The sequence below is a fragment of the Bombus vancouverensis genome, chromosome 14, assembly GCF_051014615.1.
Source record: "Bombus vancouverensis nearcticus chromosome 14, iyBomVanc1_principal, whole genome shotgun sequence".
Taxonomy (NCBI): Eukaryota; Metazoa; Arthropoda; class Insecta; order Hymenoptera; family Apidae; genus Bombus; species Bombus vancouverensis.
This window is the reverse complement of record NC_134924.1, coordinates 9,643,080-9,667,534: the sequence shown is the minus strand read 5'-3', so window position 1 is coordinate 9,667,534 and position 24,455 is coordinate 9,643,080. Positions and strand designations below refer to the sequence as shown.

Here is a 24,455-nt window from a genome sequence, read left to right as displayed (position 1 = left end):
ACTGTATATAATAAACTAAAAAATTTATTATGCATTAAAAATAAAATTGTATATACGTATATAAGATGAAAAGAATATCCGAATATCTGTTGTTGTTTTTTCGAAGATCAAACGTAAACAATCAACAATCATAACGCAAAATATACATTTAAACTCAGCTGTTCAGGATAATCGTCTAATATCTCTGTATATACTTACTTATATACATTTGGATGTACAAGTAGTTAAAACTGGAACGTGATTTTAATTTTATATACAACAGAAATAATTTAAATTTCTTTATTTTCAAAAAATTATAAACTTCACATGAACAAGGAAGGTCTTACATTAAAATAAGTTGTCAAATATCTATATTAGTCAATATAAATAATGAAATTATTATATTTCATATGTACAATTAATAGAGTATCACGTATGAAATAAAATAAGTCGATTTCGATTAAATACCTTGTATTTCTTTTTTTATTATGAACATGTTTTACAAAGCAAAATTGTGTAATGGTGGAAATGGTGGATGGTGGTGGAGGCTGAGAACTACGGAATTAGTGTTGGTGGGGACAATTTAACAAGATCACTGGAAAAGTGAGTGCGGATAAAGGGACGTCGGCACAGTAATATAAAAAGTACTTTTCAAGAGACAGCATGAGGAATTAGGCCGGCACATTCATTCATCACGTTTCTAAATACACACAAGTACACTGCACTTTCGTATGTATGCATTCAAAACGACGAACGCATATGACTCGTGTTTTCTTAAATATCTGAATAATGACCCCACCTAGTTTTTATACTCCTTATTCAATTTGCGCTCTTCTAAGAGAAACGTAGCACAAGAACCGACCAATATTTTGTTTGTTTGTACACTTATGTCACAATTATACTTTTGCTTTATATATGTACTTTTTTATTAAAATAGGAATTAAACGTTTTTCACGCCTGCACATTTTGCTACCTTCGTTTGGATATAGAACGCAAAGAACGGTAAATACTTGTTTTTATCGTTTCAAATCCAAATATCTATCCGAATATCGATATTTCATAAATGTTAGGACTTCTATGTCTAAAATAAATGATATCAATTTTAATCGTTTTACAATTTAAAGAAGATAACGAAGGTAACATCAAAAGTCGCCTAAAAATTAGTTTACATCATTTCACTTACACAAGCAGTCTCAAAGATAACGATATCCTACCAAAAGAAAATTAATTGTATTAAAATGTCGCTATGTCATTATGTATTGGTTTAGCGTGAAAATGACAAATCAGTATCATGGTAAAATTTTTTCGTTTAATGACCAATGAAAATCAATCGTACATTTGGGCTTCGAGAGGGGGATCGGATATCGGAATTCCGATCTTTTGTAAAATAGTGAATCTGCGATGTCATTGAACTCTATTAAATATTTACAAATGAGATCGATATTAAAAGTAATGAGCAATTAATTTGTTCCGTTTTTAACTTTTTTTCTCGTTTTTCTTGCTTTAATATTATATATCTCATAGTGCGTGCATAGGAAGGCGCAGATCAATGATTTTTTTTATTCACAACAAAAAAGTTCAGTCATACCACACCTTGCAGAGCCGACGAAAACGTGAACATGTTAGAATACGGTATTTCTTTCTTTTTTTTCCACTAACAGTAATGGCGACTGGCAGATTAACAGACAGTTTGGCAGGCATGGTGAACATAAAATCAAACATATACACACGACACGATTAATCAAACCTTTCTTCTTCCTTCTCTCTCTCTCTCTCTCTCTCTCTCTCTCTCTTTGTCTCTGTCACGCACAACGCGCGCGCGCGCACGCACGCACGCACACGTAAGACATTCACTCCGTCTTTCTTCCTCTCGACTTCCGTTTCACACCCGTGATTACTCTTACGGTATCCTTATTTTCTATATCCATGAGGTCCTATAATATTATAACGTAGGCTTTAATATGCTATACTCGTAAGCTATTCTAAAAACTACCAGCTGCGTCGCCTACGATGCGGCACAGCCATCTTAATTAATATTAGGAATATCGGCAGTGAAATTCCAATGATAGACGCGGCGGGCAGGCAGTCAGTCCAGCAAAGTCTGTGGCACTTGCGCTGCTCCGGTGCAATAACGGATTAAAAAACTTGATCTTTAATCGGGGTGCCCCGCGCGTTAATTTTTAACATTTATCATTGCGACATTCACGGCAAAATGTCTAGAAAGATAATGAATTAAAATTAGGAGGGCACCCCATTGTTCGAACAGAGCGATTCTCCATCTTTATTTCCACCATGGCACCTTCGTCATCATATTTACCATAGCTTACTAACGTCATTATCATCTGTTTTTTGTTCCTTATATTCTATATTCATTTGTTTTTTCTTCCTTTTTTGTTTCCCGTCTTTTTCTTCTATTTTTTATGGTTTGTTGAAAAATAATTTTTTTTTCTTTCTCTCTTTACAATACTTCCTTGTTTGATCGATCCGCGACGCCGCGGATCGCCGGTGTCATCGCTTGTATGATGAATCGATCGGAAAGAACGAAAAATAGCATCGAATTGTCCGAAACATAAAAAGTTACTAAGATTACAAATCACAAATGAAATCACAGACTTTCGTTGGTGGTTTGACAGAGGGGAGGGGGCCGCACATTGCGATTAGAACAACATTGTAGGCATTATTCTTATATCAGGAAAAGTTTTGATGGGCCTCGTATATGTTTGTATCGGGAGTATCCAGTTTCTCTTGCAACGGGTGACCCTCGACTCGATCTATTCCCATCCATTCTCCTTGATCATGTGAGCAAGCTCGATTATAAACTTGCCCTCTTTATACTTTTGACTCGACTCGAACGCATGCTCCTACAAAATTTCCAAGCGTCGTTAGCAAATACCCGGATCGATCTACGTGCATACACGTATAGCTGTCTTCTTAGAAATTCTAGAAGGAACTTACGTATTTCCACCCAAGGGTGGTCTTACAACATTCACAGTAAATATCAGCGACAGCATGAAGGCCAGTTAACAGAACTCGCTCTTCCGCAGGACCACAGCCTACATTCACCCTAAAACAACAAGAAGACCGATCATTATTCTTTATCATTTACATAAATAGCCTATCGTATCGCAACAGGCCAACGGGAATAGATGAAGAGAGACGGGCATAATATACAGAAAGCACGAGAAGTTTCACGGGTAAAATAACGCGTCCTACTTTCCATCGCGATTTGATCTCGCCTCTCTGAAGACATTAGCATACTTACACGGAATTAAAGAGATAGGCACGACCTTGACTGCCCTGGAAGGACTGCAATCAAAAGGAAAAAGCCTGTATAGTAGACTGCGCATAGTTGTACACATATGTAGAGAATATATAGACGCATAGACACGCACAACACAAGTATACATCGATGTATACAGAGCTCGGAAATGAATGCGAGAAGTCTGTTCGTTACCTGATCTAGCACGGCTCACCTTAGAGATGAGTTCGTCGTGGTTGGCGAGGTGAGCACGGCAGTGAATGCACGAATAAGTGCGGTGACACGAGGGCAGGTATGCTTGAAAAGTTTTGACCATGATGGCGTATCCAAACAAGCAAAGAAATCTTCGCCCTTGTCTTCTTCCTCTTCTTCGTCGTCGTTGTCGTCGTCGTCGTCGTCGTCGTCGTCGTCGTCGTCGTCGTCGTCGTCGTCGTCGTCGTCGTCGTCGTCGTCGCCGTCGTCGTCGTCTTCGTCGTTAATTTGTCTCCTTCTTTTTCTTATCAAGTGTCCAGACGCCTCGCTCCTTTTTCTCGACCTTGGTCTCGTCCTTCCTCTTTTTTCGTTCGTGGAAACGTCCGGCCGTTAACCAGTGACCGATTAATATATCAAATTTTTTCCAATCGCGGGGTGGTGGTGCAATAGTGGCCCCGTTCACCGCCGCTTCGTACTCCGATCAGCTGTTGAGCTGGTTCAGACAGCGCCGGTTCGGGGACACCTGTCGATAAACATCATTATTAGTAGTCGATATATACTCGCCGCTCTTCTCTTTGTATCTCTAATCATAGCAATTCTTATTACGGAGAGTTATAAGATCGACTGTGTGTTGTGCAACTTAAAATTACGCGCTTATAACATCTACGATGACGACACGCGTTGTATGCCACTGTTCAGGGATAGCCGCGTGATCTAACTAACGCAATGCGTTCAATCCGATATCATTAATCTCTACCACGAACAGATGACATCTATTTGAATAGGATCATCGAGATTTTATTAAAGATAAAAAGAAACTAATATCCGTAAAAGTTAAAATACATGAAAACGGATAGCGCTTTCTTCTGGAAGAAAGAAAATAAAAAGAGAAAGAAGGAAGAAAGATGAAAGGTCTCTAATAGCCGTAACATCTTAAGGTAAAATATTGCTATATATTCGAGTTGAGTAAACAAAGGCAGTCACGTGCGAAATGGGCTAAAATTACATTCGTTTGGGCATTAAAAATGAAACAAACATTGGCTTCTAAGCGTCTTCTTCGGGATCCGCGTTCTCGTTACGTTGTACGCTCTACACGCTATTTACTCGCTATCATGTATATTTATTCCACAACTATCAGTTCCGAGTTATTTATAACGGCCTGTTAAATAACGTGCGTGCTCTGGCTCCAAGCACGTTAAACCGCGCGCTGTGGCTTACTATTAGAGTGTACTATGGAAAACCAACAGCTGAGAAGAAGAAGAAGAAGCAAAGGAGGGAGGAAAAATCTCAATACGGTCGCCGCATCGCGTCGGTAAGATAAAGAGAAAAGCAGAAAAAGAATAGATAGCATATGGTGCACCGCATATATGAAAATAAGAAATGTATACGCGCGCACAGCGGCGGAACAGCGAAACTGCTTGAACATTTTGAAGCGCAATAGCATTGATGTACGCTCCATATCGAGCGACCGGCTACGCCACGTGCTGGCGTGTGTTCAAACAAAGAAAGGAGACAAGGTCTTTATTATGATGCACCTAAAGAAAGACTTCTTTATAAGGATCGAGGAAGCACGGGCCAGTCTCTCTTCTTGTTAAACGTTCGCGCTTCCAACCTGTTTCTGTACAATGTTTTTTCTTTCTTTTTGAGATCACACGATCTTAATATGAGAATCATTTGGAGAGAGAAAACGTTAAAAATGTTGAAAGGGAAGGGATTTTATGAATAGCATTTGTACGACTTTAACCAGAAACTTTGGTTTAGTAGAAATTTAAAAAAGACCTTTTTAGGTAGGCGGTTGAACGAGGTTTGTAAAATGTGTAGAGAAAATACAGTGACCTTGGATAGAAAAGTAATTTTGTGAAAATCATTTCCAAATTCCAAGTCAAGGATGTTTAACGAACGATGCGTCCCGCAGCGGAGGCACTCAGGGGTTATATACGCCCGTGGTTCTTAAATGCAACTGTATCCTGTTGTACCTTACTGTGACCTTGAGCTGTCTGAAGGCCGCTGTACTCATCGTCAGAATCGTCAAGTTTCTTTCATATTTATCTGCTAAAGATACTGAAACAAAAGCGTAGCATTTGGTTTGAAACGTCAATGTAAATTGTGCTTCAGGCAATCTTGAAAGAAAACGATTTCTATCGATATAAGTATATCAAGCACCGATGAGAAATATCGATATAGATGCATCGTCGAAGCCTTCTCGAAAAGAAAGATCTCGAAGCGGGACGATCTTCGTTTTCTCCAGCGCCCATTACCCAAAATTAATTATGTTAAAGATGGAGAGAGAAAAAACTAAGAATATCGACAACGCTGTGATTCAGTTCAAGGCCTCGAAATAAAATGTAGCATCGTTCATTAATATGAATGAGAAGTGCATCGTAATTATGATCATCTCGTTTCCATATTGTATTGAGAAAGACACACACACACACACATATAGTGGCGTACGTACATATAAAAATAAGAGAGCTTTTGTTTTGTTAGACCTAGCGAGGTGTTCCTGCTTTATAAGAATGAAAGAACGGTAACCTCTTATTTGGATTTAGAGAGCCAGACGCTTTCTGCGGCTTTAACCCGTATCCTCCTCTCCTTCCTCTTTTTTCCTTCTTCAATCCTTCTTCGTTGCGTCCTTTTCTTCGCCTACGTTCCCTCTCTTTCTCTTTCTTTCCGTCCTCCTCGTTCTCTTTCTTTCTCAGCTTGAATCAATCGAAACAATGATTCGTCGTGGCCTTGCGATAACGGTACTATGTACTTCACTTTTCAGGCTTATGGCAGCGCGCGGAATTAACAGCCTGTGTGACACAATCGCCGGACACACTTCCTGCTGTATTATTTCTGACACGTGAGAGTCGCTCTAAAGACCATAAAAAAAGGAAAAGAATGCGACGTAATTAAAACAAATTATACATCTGTTCAATTTCTTGAAACTAATGTTACTTTCTGTATGTTTAAACTCGTTTCTGTACTAATTGAAATTAGCGTATTTGAAATGGAACAGTTTGAAAGAGAATAACGCTTCAAGACGATTTTAATCTAGCGAAAAGTAAATCGATACAATAATTCGATTGATATTTTATTTTGAATGTCGACGAGGCACCGATCGGTCTGACAGACTAAAAGCACACGTTACTTTCATTCACAAATACGTAAAACCGTTATCGGTTCGCGTGTGTTGCATTTAAAGATACGAATTCGCGTTTGCGAACGATTATCTGCTAGGTTTAAGCTTGAAACGTAGTTTCATATCTAAATGCATAAAGTTATCTAATGGAACGACGCAGTAGTAATTATTTCAAATATTAAGAATATGAATTATAAAAATTATAATTATATCATAGTTTCTATACACTCTATAGACGCTATAGACTAACAAATTACGAGGACAATGATTAATATATGATAACTTGTAGCTTCTAATCTTTTGCTGACAATATTAACTGAATCGTGCAAAACAGCGCAGAAACTTTTGAATAAAAACACGAATAGAAACCTTCAAATATAATATAAGATATAATATAACGTAAGATATAATAAAAGACGCTTCTCAGGTTAGGTTAAAAAATTTCTTAGGCATCTCCTCGAGCATCCTTGAATACAGTGACGATAAAGAACAACTGTATAGAATGGTGGCGCGGTTCGATGGCCGCGGACTATGAATCCGCAGAGAGACCGTACCGCAAGAAAGAAGTTTCCCGACGAATTGTTGGGAACAAAGAGATGGAACACCGAGTCAATACACGACCCAAGGTCATTGCTACCCGTCGCCGGCGCATCCTCGGAATTTCCGATTTTCTTGTCATCCTTTTTTCCCCCGTGCCATGCCGGTGCAGACGGCGTGCGCCGCGTGAGCCCACCTCGCCAATGAATAAGACACGAAGAATCCAGTGAAAGCCCGTTTCTACCCGCGATAGACGCTTTGTTTTCTTTTTTCTTCACCTGCTGTTGATATATGATGCGTGTTATGTACTTACTACAGACGAAGCGTGCAATAGGGAAACACGTGGAACAGATGTCGTGCGGTGCAAACTGCGTAACCCTAAAGCGTACAGTTCACTCTCGAAAACTGAGTTGCGCAGCGAACAACTTCTAGTTGCGAAGTTGCGAACAGTCGCACACACGTTTCAGACCGCGTGAGTGAGTCATAACAGTAACTCATGATGTTTACAGACAATGAAACTTATTTTTAAAAATGGTCATGTTTCCGTTCACCTTGTTCCAATACTAAAGACAAAGGATGGAATTTTATGAAATCGAAGGAACGTAGAAAACCATTTGGACGTTTATGTTTCGGTCGTGTTTTCATCGAGCGACAGAAACCTTACGATATTCGGTAGGATGATAAGATAAACGATTGGATTCTTCTGATACTAAAGACAGATATCGACACCAGAATTTCAGGACATCCGTAGACATTAGATAAAACGAAATAACCATTTATGCGATACACCGAACGTTTATCGGGAATTGAACGACGCATATGCTTTATGTTTCGAAAGCTGAAACGATAAAACAAGAAATTTTTACGTCCTACCTTGTATAATCCTTTGATATCTGCTTCGATTTTAAATTCATATGCCGCTTCAAGTACTAGTTGCAAACGTGCATATTTATGAACGTGTTTTTACACGCATTCCGTGTAAATGTGTCTTACACGAATCTAATACGCTTAGAAGATCACGAGAGGCAAAAAAAGGACTTAAAACTTGATATACATCGTGGAATTATCGAGAAATGTCGTTTCTTTCGAGCATTCAGGGTCAATAAAGAGGCAATTTGTAGAATGGTAAACAATATTATGTCAAGATAAACGCAATAAAGATCTAAACAGATGATTAGATTAAATACCGATTACGCTTTTGCAAAGGTTAACAGTCAGCGGTAAATGCAATCAATATGAATATTGTATATCTTATCGGCTTTTTCCAATCAGGCGTGAAGTTTTCTTTCGGATGATCTCTGCGTTAATATCATATAAGAAACATTCTCGTAACGTGGAATGACAACAATTGCAATGAGCTAGATCGTTAATTGCTCGATCGAAAGTTCGTCGAGTGACTTTCGCAGATTTTCCATTCGATATAAATAGCGGATATAGAATGAAAGAAAACCTTTCAACGACATTATCGCAAAATCTTCCCGCGGGAAATTTAATCGGCGCGAAAGATAATCAGGTTAGAGGAAAATTTCGTTAAGGCTTGCATTCTTCCCATCGATAATTTCACGTTTGCGCGGCCAACTTATCCATTTCTAACTTAACCGGTAACTCTATCGATAATATTAAACTTCTCGGCCGACAGAGCGATCGTGCACGGATTTAAAATAAAGAAGAAGGTGTTTTCGCTAGAAAATTATTCGATCATTTTTATTCAGATGTACACGTGTCTAGAATAGAAATAATTAATCATTTGTCTTATAATATCGAATAATATCGAAAATTACATTCGTAAAGAAATCTAATTTGAACTCTAATTTCAGTTTCTTACGACTAAATAAATATTATGTAGAATATGATGTTGCATCAACGATTAACTAAATAACTGAATGCTCGCTCAAATAACTATGTACTAAAAAAGTCATAGAGCAAGGAGTTAACATCGACCATGAACGTTGAAAACGACGCGATGTTCATTTATTCTTCCCAATTGAAACCGACAACCGAACTAAACCGAACCGATCGTTTTGCCACTGTTGGCGTAGATGTTCGATTCATATTGACCAGCATCCCAAATGGCACCGAATGAACTACTCTATCAGAATCGTAAATTGAAACGATCGTAAAGATTCATGAAGCGTCGTTAAATAACACTTATGTTAATGATCGTTCGCGCACACATACGCGTACGACGACGCACAAAATTGTTTCAATCTAGTAGAAATGTGACAACCGTCGTAATAAAAGCACATGGACACATGGCTGACGGCCAACGATACAAAAATTCTTGCCGATTCTAATTTGGTCCCGATGTCGAGGTACGATCCTCCACGTTCCACGTATTATTGTTCTCGGCTCCATTGAATAAGGAGTTGCGGCCATCTTCGACTAAACTTCATTCAACGGAGCCAACACATACCACACGCATCATGTGGTAACCCAATACAAACACGTGACAAGCGCGCGATTATTCGGGATGCTGTTACAGCGAAATCACTATCGAGTAGATTAAGCTGAAACTATCGAAGTTCGCGAGGAGTCGCGTAGCACCTGTTTCAAGGACCTCGGCGAACCTTGCGTTCGTGTACCGTAGCCGTCTAACCAGAAATCAATTTTAATCGATTTCATGCTCGGCCAGCCATCTAAACTCTTCGGTGAACCGAATGTACGTATTTGTTTGGAAATTTTGATACTTCTATCGAGTTCTAGATGGCTACACCATAGACTAAGAGCTAGTACACGATATAACATAATAGGCTTCCCCTTAACCTTTCGCTAACTCGATATAACAGGTAAGGTTAGTATAATAAAGTTGATATAAGCAGCTTAAAAAGTGCTAGTAAATACGCTCTAATTTCCACTAGAGGTCGAACGTACGAGTTCCATACGAATTGACTACAATTCCTCATTTTTTCATTTTTTTTTTTTTTTTACTGTTCGAGCATTTTCACGCCGACTAATTCGCAGTAGAATTATCGTATCGATATCAAATATGTATAAAACAATCGTTACGTTATAACGCGGTCAACGGTAATCCATGCAGATGTGTTGCACACGTATCACGATGCCATTTAGTGAGCCATTAATCGCATGGGTTGAAAATTATCAGGCTCTTATATTTGATACGGCGTAAAACCAAGAAACGAGCATTCTTCCGACAAAGACTATCGACTGCATCGATAAAGAATTTCCGTGACATAATCGAGAATCTACACGCGACCGATAATTCACATGCAGAAGAAAGTGTTCCATGAACGAATCACGTACATGTCTAGGTACGTATGTATATTCTTTGCATATTTCATGTATATTTCATGTATTCTTTTTGTATTCATAGAATGTTGTCCATCGTTTAAGTGGCGCCATTTATAAGTTGTCGTTTAAAATGACGAGTGGCTACAGAAGCGTCGAAAACATATTTCAAGCGCATAATAGACGATACTTCTCTAAGAATACAGACGATCGTATATTTCGATAAAAATATTAGTTATTCTTGATTCACAAGGTAAGTCTTCACATTCTACACGATGACTATAGTGCCGGTCAATTACATATGTACGTGTGTGTAGTCGTAATAATTTCATTTCGTTCCTGTCGGATTTCATTTCGAGTTCGCAACTTTATTGACGTATATACATATATATATACACACACACACACACACACACACAACTGAGGATACGATCGTGATCGACTACAGCGATAAACGACATATCGATAATCTCCATGATGTAAAAAAAGGATGAAAGACGCGCTACGTTGCAGTTCGATATGTCACGCGCGATAATCGATAACTCTCTTCAACGACTAACCCTATACGGAAAAGGGTTAAATAGATGATCGTGAACAGTGGCGTTCGCGAGAAGGCAATCACGTGTTTGACCCACGATCGACGGAACACGCATCGCGGGTCATGCAATACAGTCACGACTCCGCGCGTCATCGCGTGTATTGACAAAATGTTTTCTATTGCATATCACATGCAAGGCGGTACACGGTGATACGGCCTTAACTTGGATTACATGCAGAGACGACGTAGATCAACGTCTTTCGTGATAACAGACCCACAGAAAAAAAAAAAATAAAAAGGGAAACAGCGAAGGATCACAGTTTTTACAAACATTTGCCAAGTAGCTCACACACGATAATGTTTACGTTTTGCACAATCTGTTTACTCTAGAATACAACGTAGCAAAGTCTCCTGATCTTTACAAAACTGACCTCTTCCTGAAAAACAAGTTTTTTAACTGTATTGATAAAAAGAAGTAGAAGTTCGAGGTGCTACTTCCTGTCTGAAAAAAGATATTTATTATCGACGAATTTACTCAGCAGAAGATAAACAGCACAAATGTACACGTAGAATTGAGCAAACGTTCGTAACGCGATAATGTCGTACGTTTAGAAAAATCAACATGCTCGAACATTGACTAGGGTTCAAATCTTCGCTTGATAAAAGGTCGGAAAATTTCAACGAGAAGGTTCGATGTCAATGGATGTACACTTAATTCAGAATAAGGACACGGAGAAAAGAAACGTAACAGCAAAATCGAATATTTACGACGTTTACGTTCTGAGTCGATTCAGGTATGTGCATTAAATGCGCATGTATAGTCTCCGCATTCGAATTTCACAGTTCGTATCTCGCTATAAAAATTGGAGATAGACGACACGTAACGTACGTGAGCGTAAAAAGATCACCGTTTGGATACGAATAAATACTATGCGCGACTAACAATATATTGCATAGAAACGAACGTGAAAAAATAAAAAGCAAATGAGAAGTAAAAACAAGGAGATTGCGTATTATACTTTTTCTACAAAGATTCGCAATGTTACAAGCGCGAGGTACGTGGGTCCCAAAAAGCTGTTGATCTCCGGCTAAGTGTAAATAGCGAATGTACGCACTTGGAATACCAAGTGCACCATAAACACAAACATTAGTGATAAGGAAACAAGTGACGTTGCGTCGTTTCCCTCTTTATCTCGTCAACATGGATTTAACACGTTTTACGCGACGATCAAAATATCTCTCGCTGATAATACGATGTAAACATTGAGCCCTGATAGAATTTCGTATGCTACGATTTAACAAGAAACGTATATGTAAATATAAAGTAGGAAGAATACCATTTTATCGTTATTTTTCCTAAGTATTTCAATTTTATTCCAACACGACGCCTTTATGCAGATAGTTCGTAAGAAACATCGTCGACTTACGTTCCCTTTAGTCGTCGTGCAACGACGATATCTCTTCTCCCTTGTCTTCCATCGAATGCACAGGAAGATATGGCTTTAATAAATCACGCAGACCTCTCGAATAGGGATAAGAATCCGACAGTGCATTGTAAGCAATAAACATTTCCATAAAAAAGAAAATTTGATTTCATCAATTTCTCAATACTTTGATCATTTCCATTAGCCCAATTCACAAAACGTCTTTAAACTTCATATCGGAAACCTGAGAAAGAAACACATTCTATTAAATTCTATTTCGATGCTAAGCTAAAATAATCGACGGTAGACACGTTGCGGTCCGATATAAAGTGAGAAAGGTAATGCAATCCAGATATCATTCGGCCAGTTATTTCTACGGAAAGTGACCACGGATTTGTTTCTTTGTTCCTGAACACGTTACTTACCAAGAGAACGCTATCGATCCATGTTATGGTAAACGTAAGATCGCGACTAGGAACCAAAATATTCGAAGATATTTAGTGCACGCAGCAACCGAAAAATTTCAAGCAGACATCCGCAACGGGAGGAACAAGCTCACACGCGATCGTCTAGTGCGTATATTCATACATCCGTGTATTTCCCCCACGAGTAAGGAAAAGAAAGAGAGAGAGAGAGAGAACAATGACTCTAAAGACGTCGCGTTGCGCGCGTTTTCTTCGCAACAAGTTTTACATTACACGCCGCGGCGTGGCGGGACTGAACGACGAGCAACGGCGTGTTCCCGCTTAGCATACAGATAACTCTTTCGTTGAGCAAGGTGCACGATCGTTTTATAAATAATTCGCGCGGACGTCTAAAAGCGCCAAGATTGTTGAACCACGAGCAAGATTGCATGCAAGAGCAACGAGTAATTATATACAATATAACGGTGCCATGCACACCACGCGAAGGAAGAAACGGACGGCGATAAGAGTGAATGCGTTGCTGCGAATATTTTTTTTCCAATCGCGTTGAAGCTACTGGCGAGATCTTTTACGTTTGAAATAAAAGATTTTGTTAAAAAAATTTCGCTCTTATCGTTACGTTAAGATTTATGAAAATTGAATGGCTAATTGGCCATAAATCAGGACTAAATGTGACCGGTTAGCAAGGTAGGCTCTATACCAGGAATACACGTAATCCTAAGCCAGACGACCATAAAAGTAAGTCCTTAATATCCTAAATGCCGGAGTTTTGTTCTATGAAAACAAAAAATGGTGGGGAGAACAAACACGTGAACGTAAATATATAAACCTAACTAAGTACGGCTACTGATTCATGGTAAATAATACAAAAGGAAAACTCACGAATTGCGTAGCGTATATGTGGCGGTGCGTTGGACAAGCGTATGCACGAGTACGAATGAATCATACTTCCGAGCAAATCGTTGAACGACGATTCAATAACCCAGCTGGCTTTTTTGCCGTGCAGATTTACATTTCATCGCGACGACTCGTTGAACATAATTAGTGATCCGCGCGTACTGACAACGTTCGACGAACCGAGATAACCATGATAACAGGAAATCTAAACCTCAAATTCCAGCATTTCGACTAGCTTTCTAAAACGTATTACGAAAGACAAGTACTACATTATCAAATCGATGAGCACAAAGCGAATAGCCTCTTTCCTATTAGAGCTCGTTGTTGGTGGTCAGCGTTTTCTTTCATTCTTGTTCCCCCTAAACTCCTCCTTCCTTGTATCCACATATATATCTGTATGTATTCCAGACTCGAGTAAACATATACATATCCGTGGTTATATTTACGTATAGTATGTACGGCTTCGACTATTGGCTCGTCAACTATAAGTAAAATCAAACAAAAAACGGCGATGCACTACGTAAGAGCGACGAAAACACTGCGTCTTTCTTTCCTTCTTATTTACCTCGTAAATACATTAGGAGAGAAATAAAAAGAATAAGCAAGAGGAGATATGCGGGTATCGTTTTATCGATACTTGGAATAGCCGCGAACTTAAATTTCGTGTAAAGATGACATGTTCCAGGTACATGTCATAATCAAGCGTAACCCATTGTTTCCGATATCTATCGTAGCGAACGTTCGATTTGAAACGTTTCAATTATATGCGTGGAACAGTGAATGGACTTCGTATTTATCCGTGTCCCTATTATTCCAAGCAATGGCCACCGGACAAGCAGACCAATGGCGCGTGGCAAGGACTTCAAATACAATCCGGAATATATGTTCCAGATAAAGAATATAATCCAATCTGTAACGAAGCATCGCGTTGGAATCAGTAGAAAAAAGCCAGTATCGTGATCTAATCCGTTCGTCTGATCGCTTTGAAAAAAAGAAATAATGTTTTTTTAAATACACATTAGAATTGCTATATCCTAAGTCTTCAGTTTGGTTTTTTTTTTTAATTACGTAAACTCGCAATCTTCTGTTGTACAATCGTTACAATGCAAAAAAAAAAATGAGAGAACGATTTGAAAAAAAAAAAAAGCGAAGTCAAGTTGCGTAGGTCACGCACGTACAACGAACCAGCGCAGCGGTAGAGTGATAAATGATAGCGAGGTTTTTGATCGCAAGCCCGCCGAGCCCCACTACCATGAGAGCCGAGTTTAATCAAGTGCGTGCGAAGAAAATAATATGTGCGTTAGTTTATAGTTCGGTAATAAAGAACGTTTCTAACGGAAGTTTACTCGTGTCGTATAACTGTACGAATTATGAATGGGAATCTTCGTGTAGTTTGTCACGTTTTACCAGCTATTATGACTAACTAGAAATAAGTTCCTGGAATTAAAGGTCGTTCGTAACTTTACCCGATGTTGCAAGATTTTCTTTCACGTACGAGAACGATTATAATTAAGTACAATCACCGCTAAACATTTGGCAATATAGTAATTTTAGCACGCATATTTAGCAGAAAATCGTTAATAAATTACCATAGAAATACGTCCGTTATATTACCGAATACGCGTAAAAATAGCGTATAAAAAGAAAAACGAAACTGGACGTTATTTATAGATCCCTATAAAAGTGTCACAATTGTTTTCGGTTATACTTTTTCGGTATATTTGATAAATATAGATCAGAAAAGAATGTTACATAAATAACTGTCGTTCGACAATTTATTGTTAATTATTAAAAAGTTATAAGAAAGATAGGAAGATAGCGATAAAAAACTTCAGGTAACTATTACACGTAACAATAAGAATAATAAAGTTTATTTGTCAACTCTATTTCGTTTCAATGAATTTTTCGTATCAACTTACTTAATATAATTTTTCTTACGAAATTCTCTATGCAAGTCTAATAATATGAGACCTAATTACAACTTTGCAGACTAAAATACTGTTCCTCTCATACATCATATTCTTAATACAACTATAAAAGACCACTGTTTATACAGTATTTTATTTTTCTTATTTATATTCGTAAAACTTACTCAAAAAGTTTGGCCGGCAAAACTTATAATACCCATCCAGTATAGGCGAGGGTTTACGCTTGCGTACATGTATAACGTAAACGCGTCGAATATAACCCCTCACCTTATTCCAACCGCTAGCGACTCAGCAGGGATAAGTTTAAAGATTGTAAGAGGCATTGCCCTGACTGGCGTGGTCGCCAGCGAGCAGAGCCTCTGCTGGGAAATGACAGAAGAAGAAAAAAAGCAAGAGAAAAACAAGACCCCCTCGGAGCGTTCTGGAACATGCGTTGGCCAGCCTGCTAGATGGTTCTATCGCGCGCAGCCCAGCTGACAGCCCAATCAGCTGTAAACGTACACAAAAGCGTCGTCCAACAGGTCTACGGAGGACGCGTTCATGGAAACAGAAAATTCGATGCGTTTGCTTGCTTGAAATATTCAACGACTATAACAGAATTAAAACAGACTTAAAAAATTGGCTATATCGAAGCGTAACGCGTTACGGACAGATAATAACAACAAGCCACTAATTAGTCATAATTATACTGGAATTCCCACTTTTAGAAAATTTAAATAACTGTGTATAACGATTAGAGAAACGATCATTACAGGTAGTGCTTTTATTCGGGAGTATGTATTCCGTGGAACTTCTTTTATACATAATACACGAATACCTAAAATATCGGTATCGTGTTACTCAACGTGTATATTTTGCTTTGTTCGGTGGACGTCCAAGTTTAAGACTAGAACTACGGGACTTGTATCAAGGAAATCAAGATGAAGAATTTATAAAAAAAATATAATATAAAACTACAAATTATGCAGATGCATCGTTGTACATTATAAAATTTCTATAAAGAATTGCGAATTTCGAGCAGTCTGGTAGTCCTTGTATTAATATCACGGAAACACTTTCTCGTAAAAAAACAAAATTGGTACAATAGTGTAAATATCTTAACATCAAACACAAGATAATAAATAATATGAACCTAAAAGAACTTTTGTTATTGAGGCAGAAAAAGCTCATACACAAAATTAATTACATAAAATTAACTAACAACTTTCTAGGGAATTACTTCTAGGAAATTTTTGGGTAAATGCTTCTTTATAAATAAGAACAGAATTAAAGTGTATCGTAAAAGTATATTATCATTCATTCATGAAAGAAAACAAAAGATTTGTATTTGTTAAATGGTGTAAGAATATTTTTGCAGAGTACTGTACACATGGTAGGTGTATATTGGTATGGCCAATAGCATGGTTACGAAGGAACGAGCGAAGAACTTTCGTTGCGCGAATCAAAGTGACTGTATAGCAGCTTGGTTTGGTCGCTGTTGCCTGGCTAGACAGGAATCAAGCGAGGCTACACCACTGCAGCTTAAATAAACACCGGGAGAGGAACAAGCGCGGCGCACAGCAGCAGCTTCGAGTTTAGTTAATTCGGGTCATCGTCCTTCGTAACTCGTCGCGCATATTTAATTTTCCATGTAAAGCGTCCTGTGGACGAACGCATCACGCGGATGTCGCTTTCAAAGCGAATTGCACCTTAATATGCACTTTGTGTATATGGACACCGTCCACACACCAAACGGTTCTCGGGCTATTAAATTCGAAAGGCGCTCGATCGACTCGAGAAACCCGTAGTCAAATTGTACTCAATCGGTACAAGTACAAGGAAAGTAGATATATATACTATTCCCTTTTAGAGAATTTCTGTTGACAGTATGATTTTTATAGTAAGAGACAACTTGTATCATCCATTTACTAAAAGACACAACTAGGAAAAGTCCATTTTTCAAGAGATCGTTTTAAACTTAAAAATTATTAATAATTCCATTATCTAGTAATAAAAAAGAATTTCTTTTCTTTTATCGTTGGGATAAAATAGACTTTGGGTTTTGAGGATATTTAACAAAATACTACTAAATAGGGAATTGATACAATTTTTGCATTCTAACATTCCTTTCGTTAAATAATTCGATATTAATAAGTAAAGTAGTATCGTTTTTATAGAAAATAAAAATAAAATATTAGTTAAATAAAATAAAAGATTAATAAAAAATAAATAAAAGATTAATTTTTGTAGATACTTCAGAATTGACAATTTTTTAGATGTCACTCTTTTAACAAATCGACGATACGTAAATATTGATGTAAACTTGGCCAAATATTTACGATAGAAAAATCGATCGAAGTTTGGTGGTCTCGGGTAGAAACACATAGAGGGAAGAAGCAAAGCGTTACGTCAATTCCCTCTACCACTTATTGTTAGCCTTTACCACAGGTACTATGCTGGATATTATGTATGTACGGTTTTTTCAGAGCGATCGAAGCCATTCTGTACGTACGCGTTCACATACAGCAGAGAGAAGAAATGTCGCAAAAGGGTATTCGCGTACTAAAAGATAACAGTTTGAACGTTTTTAAGACGAGGCGGTTGAATCAGCTGTGAATGTGTACAAAACAAGACGGCGCGCATTATCTTGGTGAGATTGCCGGTTAAGTATCAAGGAAATTATCACCACTGACGCGGAATATTACGATGTCGTTGACATTGTAAGTGAGAAGCAATTTAAAAAATTTGAATAAAAAAGGTCGACGAATAAAAATGTATTCGAAAAAGAAACGAGGTATACATACGAGAGGCTGATGGAAATTTAATGAGATGTTAAATGAGTGTAAACTAAGTGTACAATGATCAATTAACAATGGAATAATAGATTCTTGTCCTACGCACACGTGCGGACGTGACGACAGAGCTATTCGATATGGCAGATTATACACTGTTACTAAGCGAAGAAAAATTGTAATTAAAGTGTACCATCAAGGTAGAAACGAAATGGAATGAGTCGATTGTAAAATTTCAGATAAACGAAGTAACGGGAAAAATCGTATGGAAACGCCACACAAAATGACGGCCCTGATCTTCTCGTGGAAGGCAGCTGACAGGCCCCCGTCAGCTGAGAGCGTACACAAAGTCCAATGCCGTATGCGCACGTACTTTTAATCTGCGGCCTATTTCCAAGGGAGAGTTCACTGTCGTGCAAAATTCATATACGTTTGCACAACCCAAGATGATACTATTGTAATCACCTGAATGATTGCACATCAAATAAACAAACTTAAAGAAGAAAAAATAGTATTGCGTCGTTCCAAGCACAGGCTGACCGAATGAAAACAGCATGGACGTTTCCTCGAATCGCGTTTCAAACATACTATTATTTGTAAAAAAATATTAACTCGAGGTAATGTACGAAATTGAAAGTTTTCGACGAATAACGATCCTTCGATTCGACGCAGATATCGTAAATAACAATTCCTGTGATAAATGCATCTATTGCACTTTCAATTGTCCAGGATACATTCGCGTACTAAATCATGTTTCACGGGACAGAGGAGATCACATAGAAAAATAGCAGTGGTGTTAAAGGAAGTGTCTGTGATGTTTTCAAAGCAAAGAAAAAACGTGTGCATAGATGAAGAGGGTGCATCGAAACAAGGGTTTACGCACCTCCATATGCATCCGTGGCCGCGGCAACGAGCGACGATGTGTGTCCTCGGCCTCTTCTCCGTCTCGAGCTTTTGATCACGGATCACGGTTTCTTCGTCTTCGCGAAATGCCACAAACAACGACGACGACAACTCGTTTTGATCATCACTAACGCGAAACAGTCGCATCCAGCGAGCACCGTACTGCTGATCGGCTCGGCGTCGTTCGATTTATTTCGGTTCGTCCGCAGGCGGGACGGTATACGATGACCTATGCGCATGCGCTATTTGCGTTCGTCTATCTCCGGACATCACCGCCAGATATCGCTTATGAACAAATGCGTGTTACCTATCTTCTATTTTTTATTACATTACCAAATGAAACGCGGGAGATTTCAGGATGTTCAAATGAGTAAACAAGTGAAGTACCGCAGCATTCGAAGCGTTTGATTCGTGTGTGACTGTAAGTAACTTGAATAAACTTATATATTGCACAAATGAAACGAATGAAAATTTTAATCGCATAGATGTACTACATGCTCGTATTTTCATAGTTTGAAAAAAATATGAATACTGATTGTTTCGTGTAGCCCATATATTTTCATGCGCGTGGGCAAAACGTTTACTTTCACAAGACAATCTGTATCGTATGCGAATAGAAACAGGAATGCAGAAGAAGGAAAGGTACTTTAATCGCGAGCTTGAAAAAAGGCACATTAAAGCTCGTTTTACAATATTTCATCGTTTAACAATTTTTCTCCTTTTTTTCTTCCATTTAAAAATGTGATTCTAATTTAGGTCGTGTTTCACTTTCGTGTAAAATCACGAAAAAACGCATTGCATGTTTGTTATCTGTCTGGAAAAAATATATATGTATGTTAAAACTATGTAGGAAAGCTACCTTTATTACTTCTTTCATTTCTTTGCGCAATTCTATTAGCTATTACATATCTCTGACAAAACTATTACAAAAGTTTACTATGCTGGATGTTTTTTTGTAAGAATATGTGAATGGCTTTCACACATATCTTAGTATTATAAAGTAAAAAAGTCGAAGTCGAGAACATAAGAAAGTACGGAAGTTCAAGAAATGAAAACGCTATCAATCATATAAAAACAAAACAATTTTAACGATTCGAACTTTATTCGAATCCTTCGAATTAATAAAGTTAATAACTATCCATTTAATGGAATATAAATTTTCGTAATGCTCTTGCGCTCTTAATTCTCTAGAATTTGTTAAACAAATTTCGCGAATTGCTATAACGTAAAAAATACGTTTAAAGACACCATTCATCTCTTTTTTTTCGGGCAGACCTACAATTTTAAATGCTCCATAAATGCGCTATGTCTGCCACCCTCTCCCTCTTTCTTGATACATTCTACATATTTATTTTTTACTGATCATTCACACGATCAACATTTCTCTCGACTTTCACCATACAAGCGCAGCATGAAGGATAACAACAAAGCAGTAGTACATAAAAAACTTATTTTTTACGTTTGTTTATTCAATATGTATTTTCTTATAAAGTGACGTCCTACTAATTAAAAGTAAATGAAAAAAAGTTCACCAAACAATAGTTAATATATTCATTAAAATTCTTCGTCTCATTAAGGCAACTAATTTGTTTAGTATCATTTTACATATCTAGAGTAAATGATATATAAAGTATATGTAAAACACTAATATATGGTTATTTTTATTTTCTTGTTACAAGCCTTACATATTTAGAATATAATATGTATACTTTGTATATATACTCTTGTAATAAAATTGGTTATTTCGTATTCGATTCTAGAGATAATAAATATATCTAACGTGTAATGTTAGTACAAGAGAAGTGCGTGCAGAGGGTGGCAGCAGGGTGCGCATTTGGGAGTGCTATTGTTCCAGGGATCGACCAATCCCCACTTTCTATATCGTCTCACATAGTGACATTTAACTGTATTGCTTTAGTGTCCACAGAGCACGCTTGTTGTTGTTGTTGCTGTTGCTGTTGCTGTACCTGCTGTTGTACCTGTTGTTGAACTTGTTGTTGCACTTGTTGTATTGCTTGAAGCTGTATTGTTTTTGTATCTACAGTGCACGTTGTTTGTTGCTGTTGAGGTTGCTGCTGCTGCTGCTGTTGCACTTGTTGCACTTGCTGTTGCTGCACTTGTTGTTGTTGCACTTGTTGTTGCACTTGTTGCTGCTGTACCTGTTGCTGCTGCTGCTGCTGTTGTTGTTGCTGCTGCTGCTGTTGTTGTTGTTGTGCTTGTTGAGCAGCAGCTTGTGCAGCTTGTCTCTGTTGTTGCCGAAGTATGCTGGGCGGGGGATCCATGTGTTGGCGTTGATGTAATAACAAATGATTCTTCTGATAAAACGCTTTTCCACATTTATCGCACACGTGTGATCTTATATGGCAGCTACCATCCGTATGACGTCTTTGATGTTGAGACAGGCCATGTTTCTGCGCGAATCCACGACCGCAATCGGGACATACGTGTGGTTTTGGTTTCGGGCCTGTTCCTACAGGTGGTGATGTTTGTGTTGCACCATGCATATGGCTGACACCGGGATTTCCGATGGGTCCATTCATCTGTAAATCCTTTGATTGTATACGCATTTCGTATATTATGCTAATGTTGATAATACCTGATGAGTTCCAGAAGTGTTGGGTGTAAGGAAGTGTCCAGGAGTTTGTTGGAAAGCAGCTGCTAACCCACAGAGATCTGTTACAAGAGTACGATCACCAGAATGTAACCTTAAGTGCAGGGTAAGAGCTTCCCGGTTTGAGAAGTCCAATCCACATTCCCTGAAACATTAAATTTAACATATGCAGAAGATTTTAATATAGACAGACATACACATTTAAACTATATGTTATTGAAATTATTGTTTACCTGCACATAAGAGATTTTTCGTCTGTGTTCGTATTATTGTTATGTATCTTCGAATGGGTTACCAGGTCTGTTTTTCGAGGAAATGCTTCTCCACAAACAGTACAAGCAAATGGAGTTTCTCCTGTATGTAAGCGCATGTGTGCTAGTAGTGTTCTCTTTTGAAGAAATTCTTTCCCACAAACAGTACACGAATGTGGAACTCTGCCATGCAAACGACCATGATTCACTAACTCAAACTTTCTCTGGAAGGTTGCTCCACAGTCGTGACAAACAAATGGATGTAAACTGCCATGGAAGCGCGAATGCATTGTTAGGTGATCCTTTTGAGAAAATGATTCTCCACATTCTTCGCAAACAAAAGGTCTCTCCCCTGAGTGGAATTTACTATGTGTCACTAAATGACGTTTTAAAGGAAATGATCTTCCACACTCTTGACAAACAAATGGACGATCTCTCGTATGTACTCGTGTGTGCGTTACAAGGTGGTGTTTTAGTGTAAAAGACTTTTTACATTCTCTGCATTGGTATGGTCGGTCCGCACTGTGAAGGAGAAGGTGGGTATGAAGACAGTGTTTGTGTGCAAAACTTTTACCACAATGAACGCAAACATGAGGTCGTTCTCCTGTATGTACCCTTGCATGTGTTGTAAGGTGATGTTTTAGAAGAAATGACTTCCCGCATTCTGAACAAGAATACGGTCTTTCTTTTGGTACTCTGACCTGACTTCCCATATCTTGTTGTTGCTTGACCTTTGTTTCGATTTGTGTAGTGTTCACATGCGTTAAAACATGCCCAAAGTGAGCCGTACTATCTGTCTGGCTCGTTGCCACATTATTAACATTAGCTTGGTTTGAAGCAGCTGCTGCTCTTTTCATTAAAATTTCATTACACTCTTCTGCTGTGAGCTGTAGTGGTCCAAGAGGTGTCATGAAATGCTTACTCATAGCGTGTTTATCAGCTGTAGTAAAAACTAAAGTATTTGAAAAAAGAGATGGTGGAGGTGTTGCATGCGCAGCATCACAATTACAACCTCCCTTGTCGCATGTTAATGAAAATACGTCGTGATGTTTCTTAGTACGAACATGTGTGCCGTGTGTTTGATTATGAGCTCCAGCTGTATGATGCGTCGTCGGAGTCTGTTGACAAGTTTCATTCATAGTGAACATGGGTCTACGATGTGTACTATTGGCAACTTTAGTTGGTTTAATGTCGATCTGTATCTTTTGGCTGGATCCTTGGTCCTGATTATTATTCACAGCATAACTAATATTTGTAGTAAGTTCACCCTGTGCATTTTCTCGGGTTTCTGCTCCAGGTCCACCAAAGGACCAAGCATACCCAAATCCTGTGCCTACGTTGCCAGGAGTGGTGCACATGTTTGACAGAGGAGTAACGGAGGGGGTGGGCTGGCTGGACGCACTGCTCGTGGGCCCCTCCGTCTCTGTCAACGTATTGTCGGCACCATTTCTTTCCACTACAACAAACTGGTCGGTGGGAAATATTTTGAAAGGTTCTAAATAAACGTACCCGTCACACTCCAGTATCTCAGCTGTGGGTTTCAAAATTGAGAATCATATCTGCCTGAAGCGGCTCTAAGTTACTATATTTGATCCTTTGATATTAATAGACAGCTTATGGATAATCAAGATTCATAAAATAAAATATGGAAGGTGATTAACACCATGTGTATGTCATCTGTCACATAAAGTATAACAAATGCTTGGTGTGTTCCCAAGTGTTGCTTTGTCAGACTTAGGAACACACAGTGTTTAGGTGAGGCGAGAGTGCCTGAAGAATTAGAGCAGGCGGCAGAGGGGGCCTGTGCGCTGTAAACCAGGTTCCGTAAATCTAGAGCCGTTCTCGTATTGTTGTCACCGCGCCACCGCGCGCCAATGAAAAAGATATAGTGGTCGGTTGATTTTTCAATATATTTGAGTTCGTAAGTTATTCTTCGTTTCGGTGTTCGGGCCCGCGGCGTCCACGGGTCTTGAAAGACAACCTCCACCTTCCTCTCACGGCACTCCCACACGCTCACTTACACTTCACCTTCTTTTCTCGTATTTCGCGGCACTGAACCTATACTTTGACATACATACACGAGCGGCCGATGGTCATTAATTTTACAGAATTGCATATTTTATTGTCCATACAAAATAGCCTCATATATCGGCCATTTTATTTGTAAACTACCAAAAAACAATGCTGCCAATGCACGCGCGGTTTTGGAGGGAGCAAACCTGGCATAGCGTCATCGAGTACTTCCGTACTGGCAACACTGTACCGCCGACGCGATTTCTTCCACCATATTTAAATGTTCACAGGTTACAAGTTATTACTCTTCTTTCCAACAATCTTTTTATTACTCGTTCGTCTCTTGACAAAATGTTA

The 24,455-nt window shown here is 38.5% G+C and overlaps 2 protein-coding genes across 4 annotated transcripts; both read right to left on the bottom strand.

Annotated features, from left to right (window-relative positions):
* Positions 1 to 433: 433 nt before the first annotated feature.
* Ypel (Yippee-like) lies at positions 434 to 19,435 on the bottom strand. Of its 2 annotated transcripts, none has more exons than XM_076624363.1 (5): positions 19,204 to 19,435; positions 3,453 to 3,953; positions 3,242 to 3,285; positions 2,935 to 3,043; positions 434 to 2,840 (listed from the first exon to the last, which is right to left on the bottom strand). In XM_076624363.1, exons 2-5 carry the CDS (start codon positions 3,552 to 3,554, stop codon positions 2,751 to 2,753), a joined length of 345 nt encoding a protein of 114 aa, XP_076480478.1. In that variant the 5' UTR covers positions 3,555 to 3,953; positions 19,204 to 19,435; the 3' UTR covers positions 434 to 2,750. The 2 variants fall into 2 exon arrangements, with proteins under 2 accessions (XP_076480478.1, XP_076480479.1); XM_076624364.1 differs by lacking the exon at positions 19,204 to 19,435 and adding an exon at positions 5,963 to 6,287.
* A 620-nt stretch (positions 19,436 to 20,055) lies between these two features.
* Positions 20,056 to 24,271, bottom strand: LOC143302393 (uncharacterized). Of its 2 annotated transcripts, none has more exons than XM_076624343.1 (3): positions 22,068 to 24,271; positions 21,820 to 21,979; positions 20,056 to 21,772 (listed from the first exon to the last, which is right to left on the bottom strand). In XM_076624343.1, exons 1-3 carry the CDS (start codon positions 23,441 to 23,443, stop codon positions 21,110 to 21,112), a joined length of 2,199 nt encoding a protein of 732 aa, XP_076480458.1. In that variant the 5' UTR covers positions 23,444 to 24,271; the 3' UTR covers positions 20,056 to 21,109. The 2 variants fall into 2 exon arrangements, with proteins under 2 accessions (XP_076480458.1, XP_076480459.1); XM_076624344.1 differs by having other exon boundaries at positions 20,056 to 21,763; positions 22,068 to 24,270.
* Positions 24,272 to 24,455: the final 184 nt, after the last annotated feature.

Excerpts from the sequence above, each read along its gene's own strand:
- Ypel (XM_076624363.1), bottom strand. The coding sequence starts at position 3,554 with ATGGTCAAAACTTTTCAAGCATACCTGCCCTCGTGTCACCGCACTTAT. Across the intron at positions 3,286-3,452 it reads ACGACGAACTCATCTCTAAG|TCCTTCCAGGGCAGTCAAGG; the intron begins GTGAGCCGTGCT and ends TTTTGATTGCAG. Across the intron at positions 2,841-2,934 it reads CCACCCTTGGGTGGAAATAC|GAGCATGCGTTCGAGTCGAG; the intron begins GTAAGTTCCTTC and ends GAAATTTTGTAG.
- LOC143302393 (XM_076624343.1), bottom strand. The coding sequence starts at position 23,443 with ATGTGCACCACTCCTGGCAACGTAGGCACAGGATTTGGGTATGCTTGG. Across the intron at positions 21,980-22,067 it reads GAAAAATCTCTTATGTGCAG|GGAATGTGGATTGGACTTCT; the intron begins GTAAACAATAAT and ends TTAATGTTTCAG. Across the intron at positions 21,773-21,819 it reads ACACTTCTGGAACTCATCAG|GATTTACAGATGAATGGACC; the intron begins GTATTATCAACA and ends ATACAATCAAAG.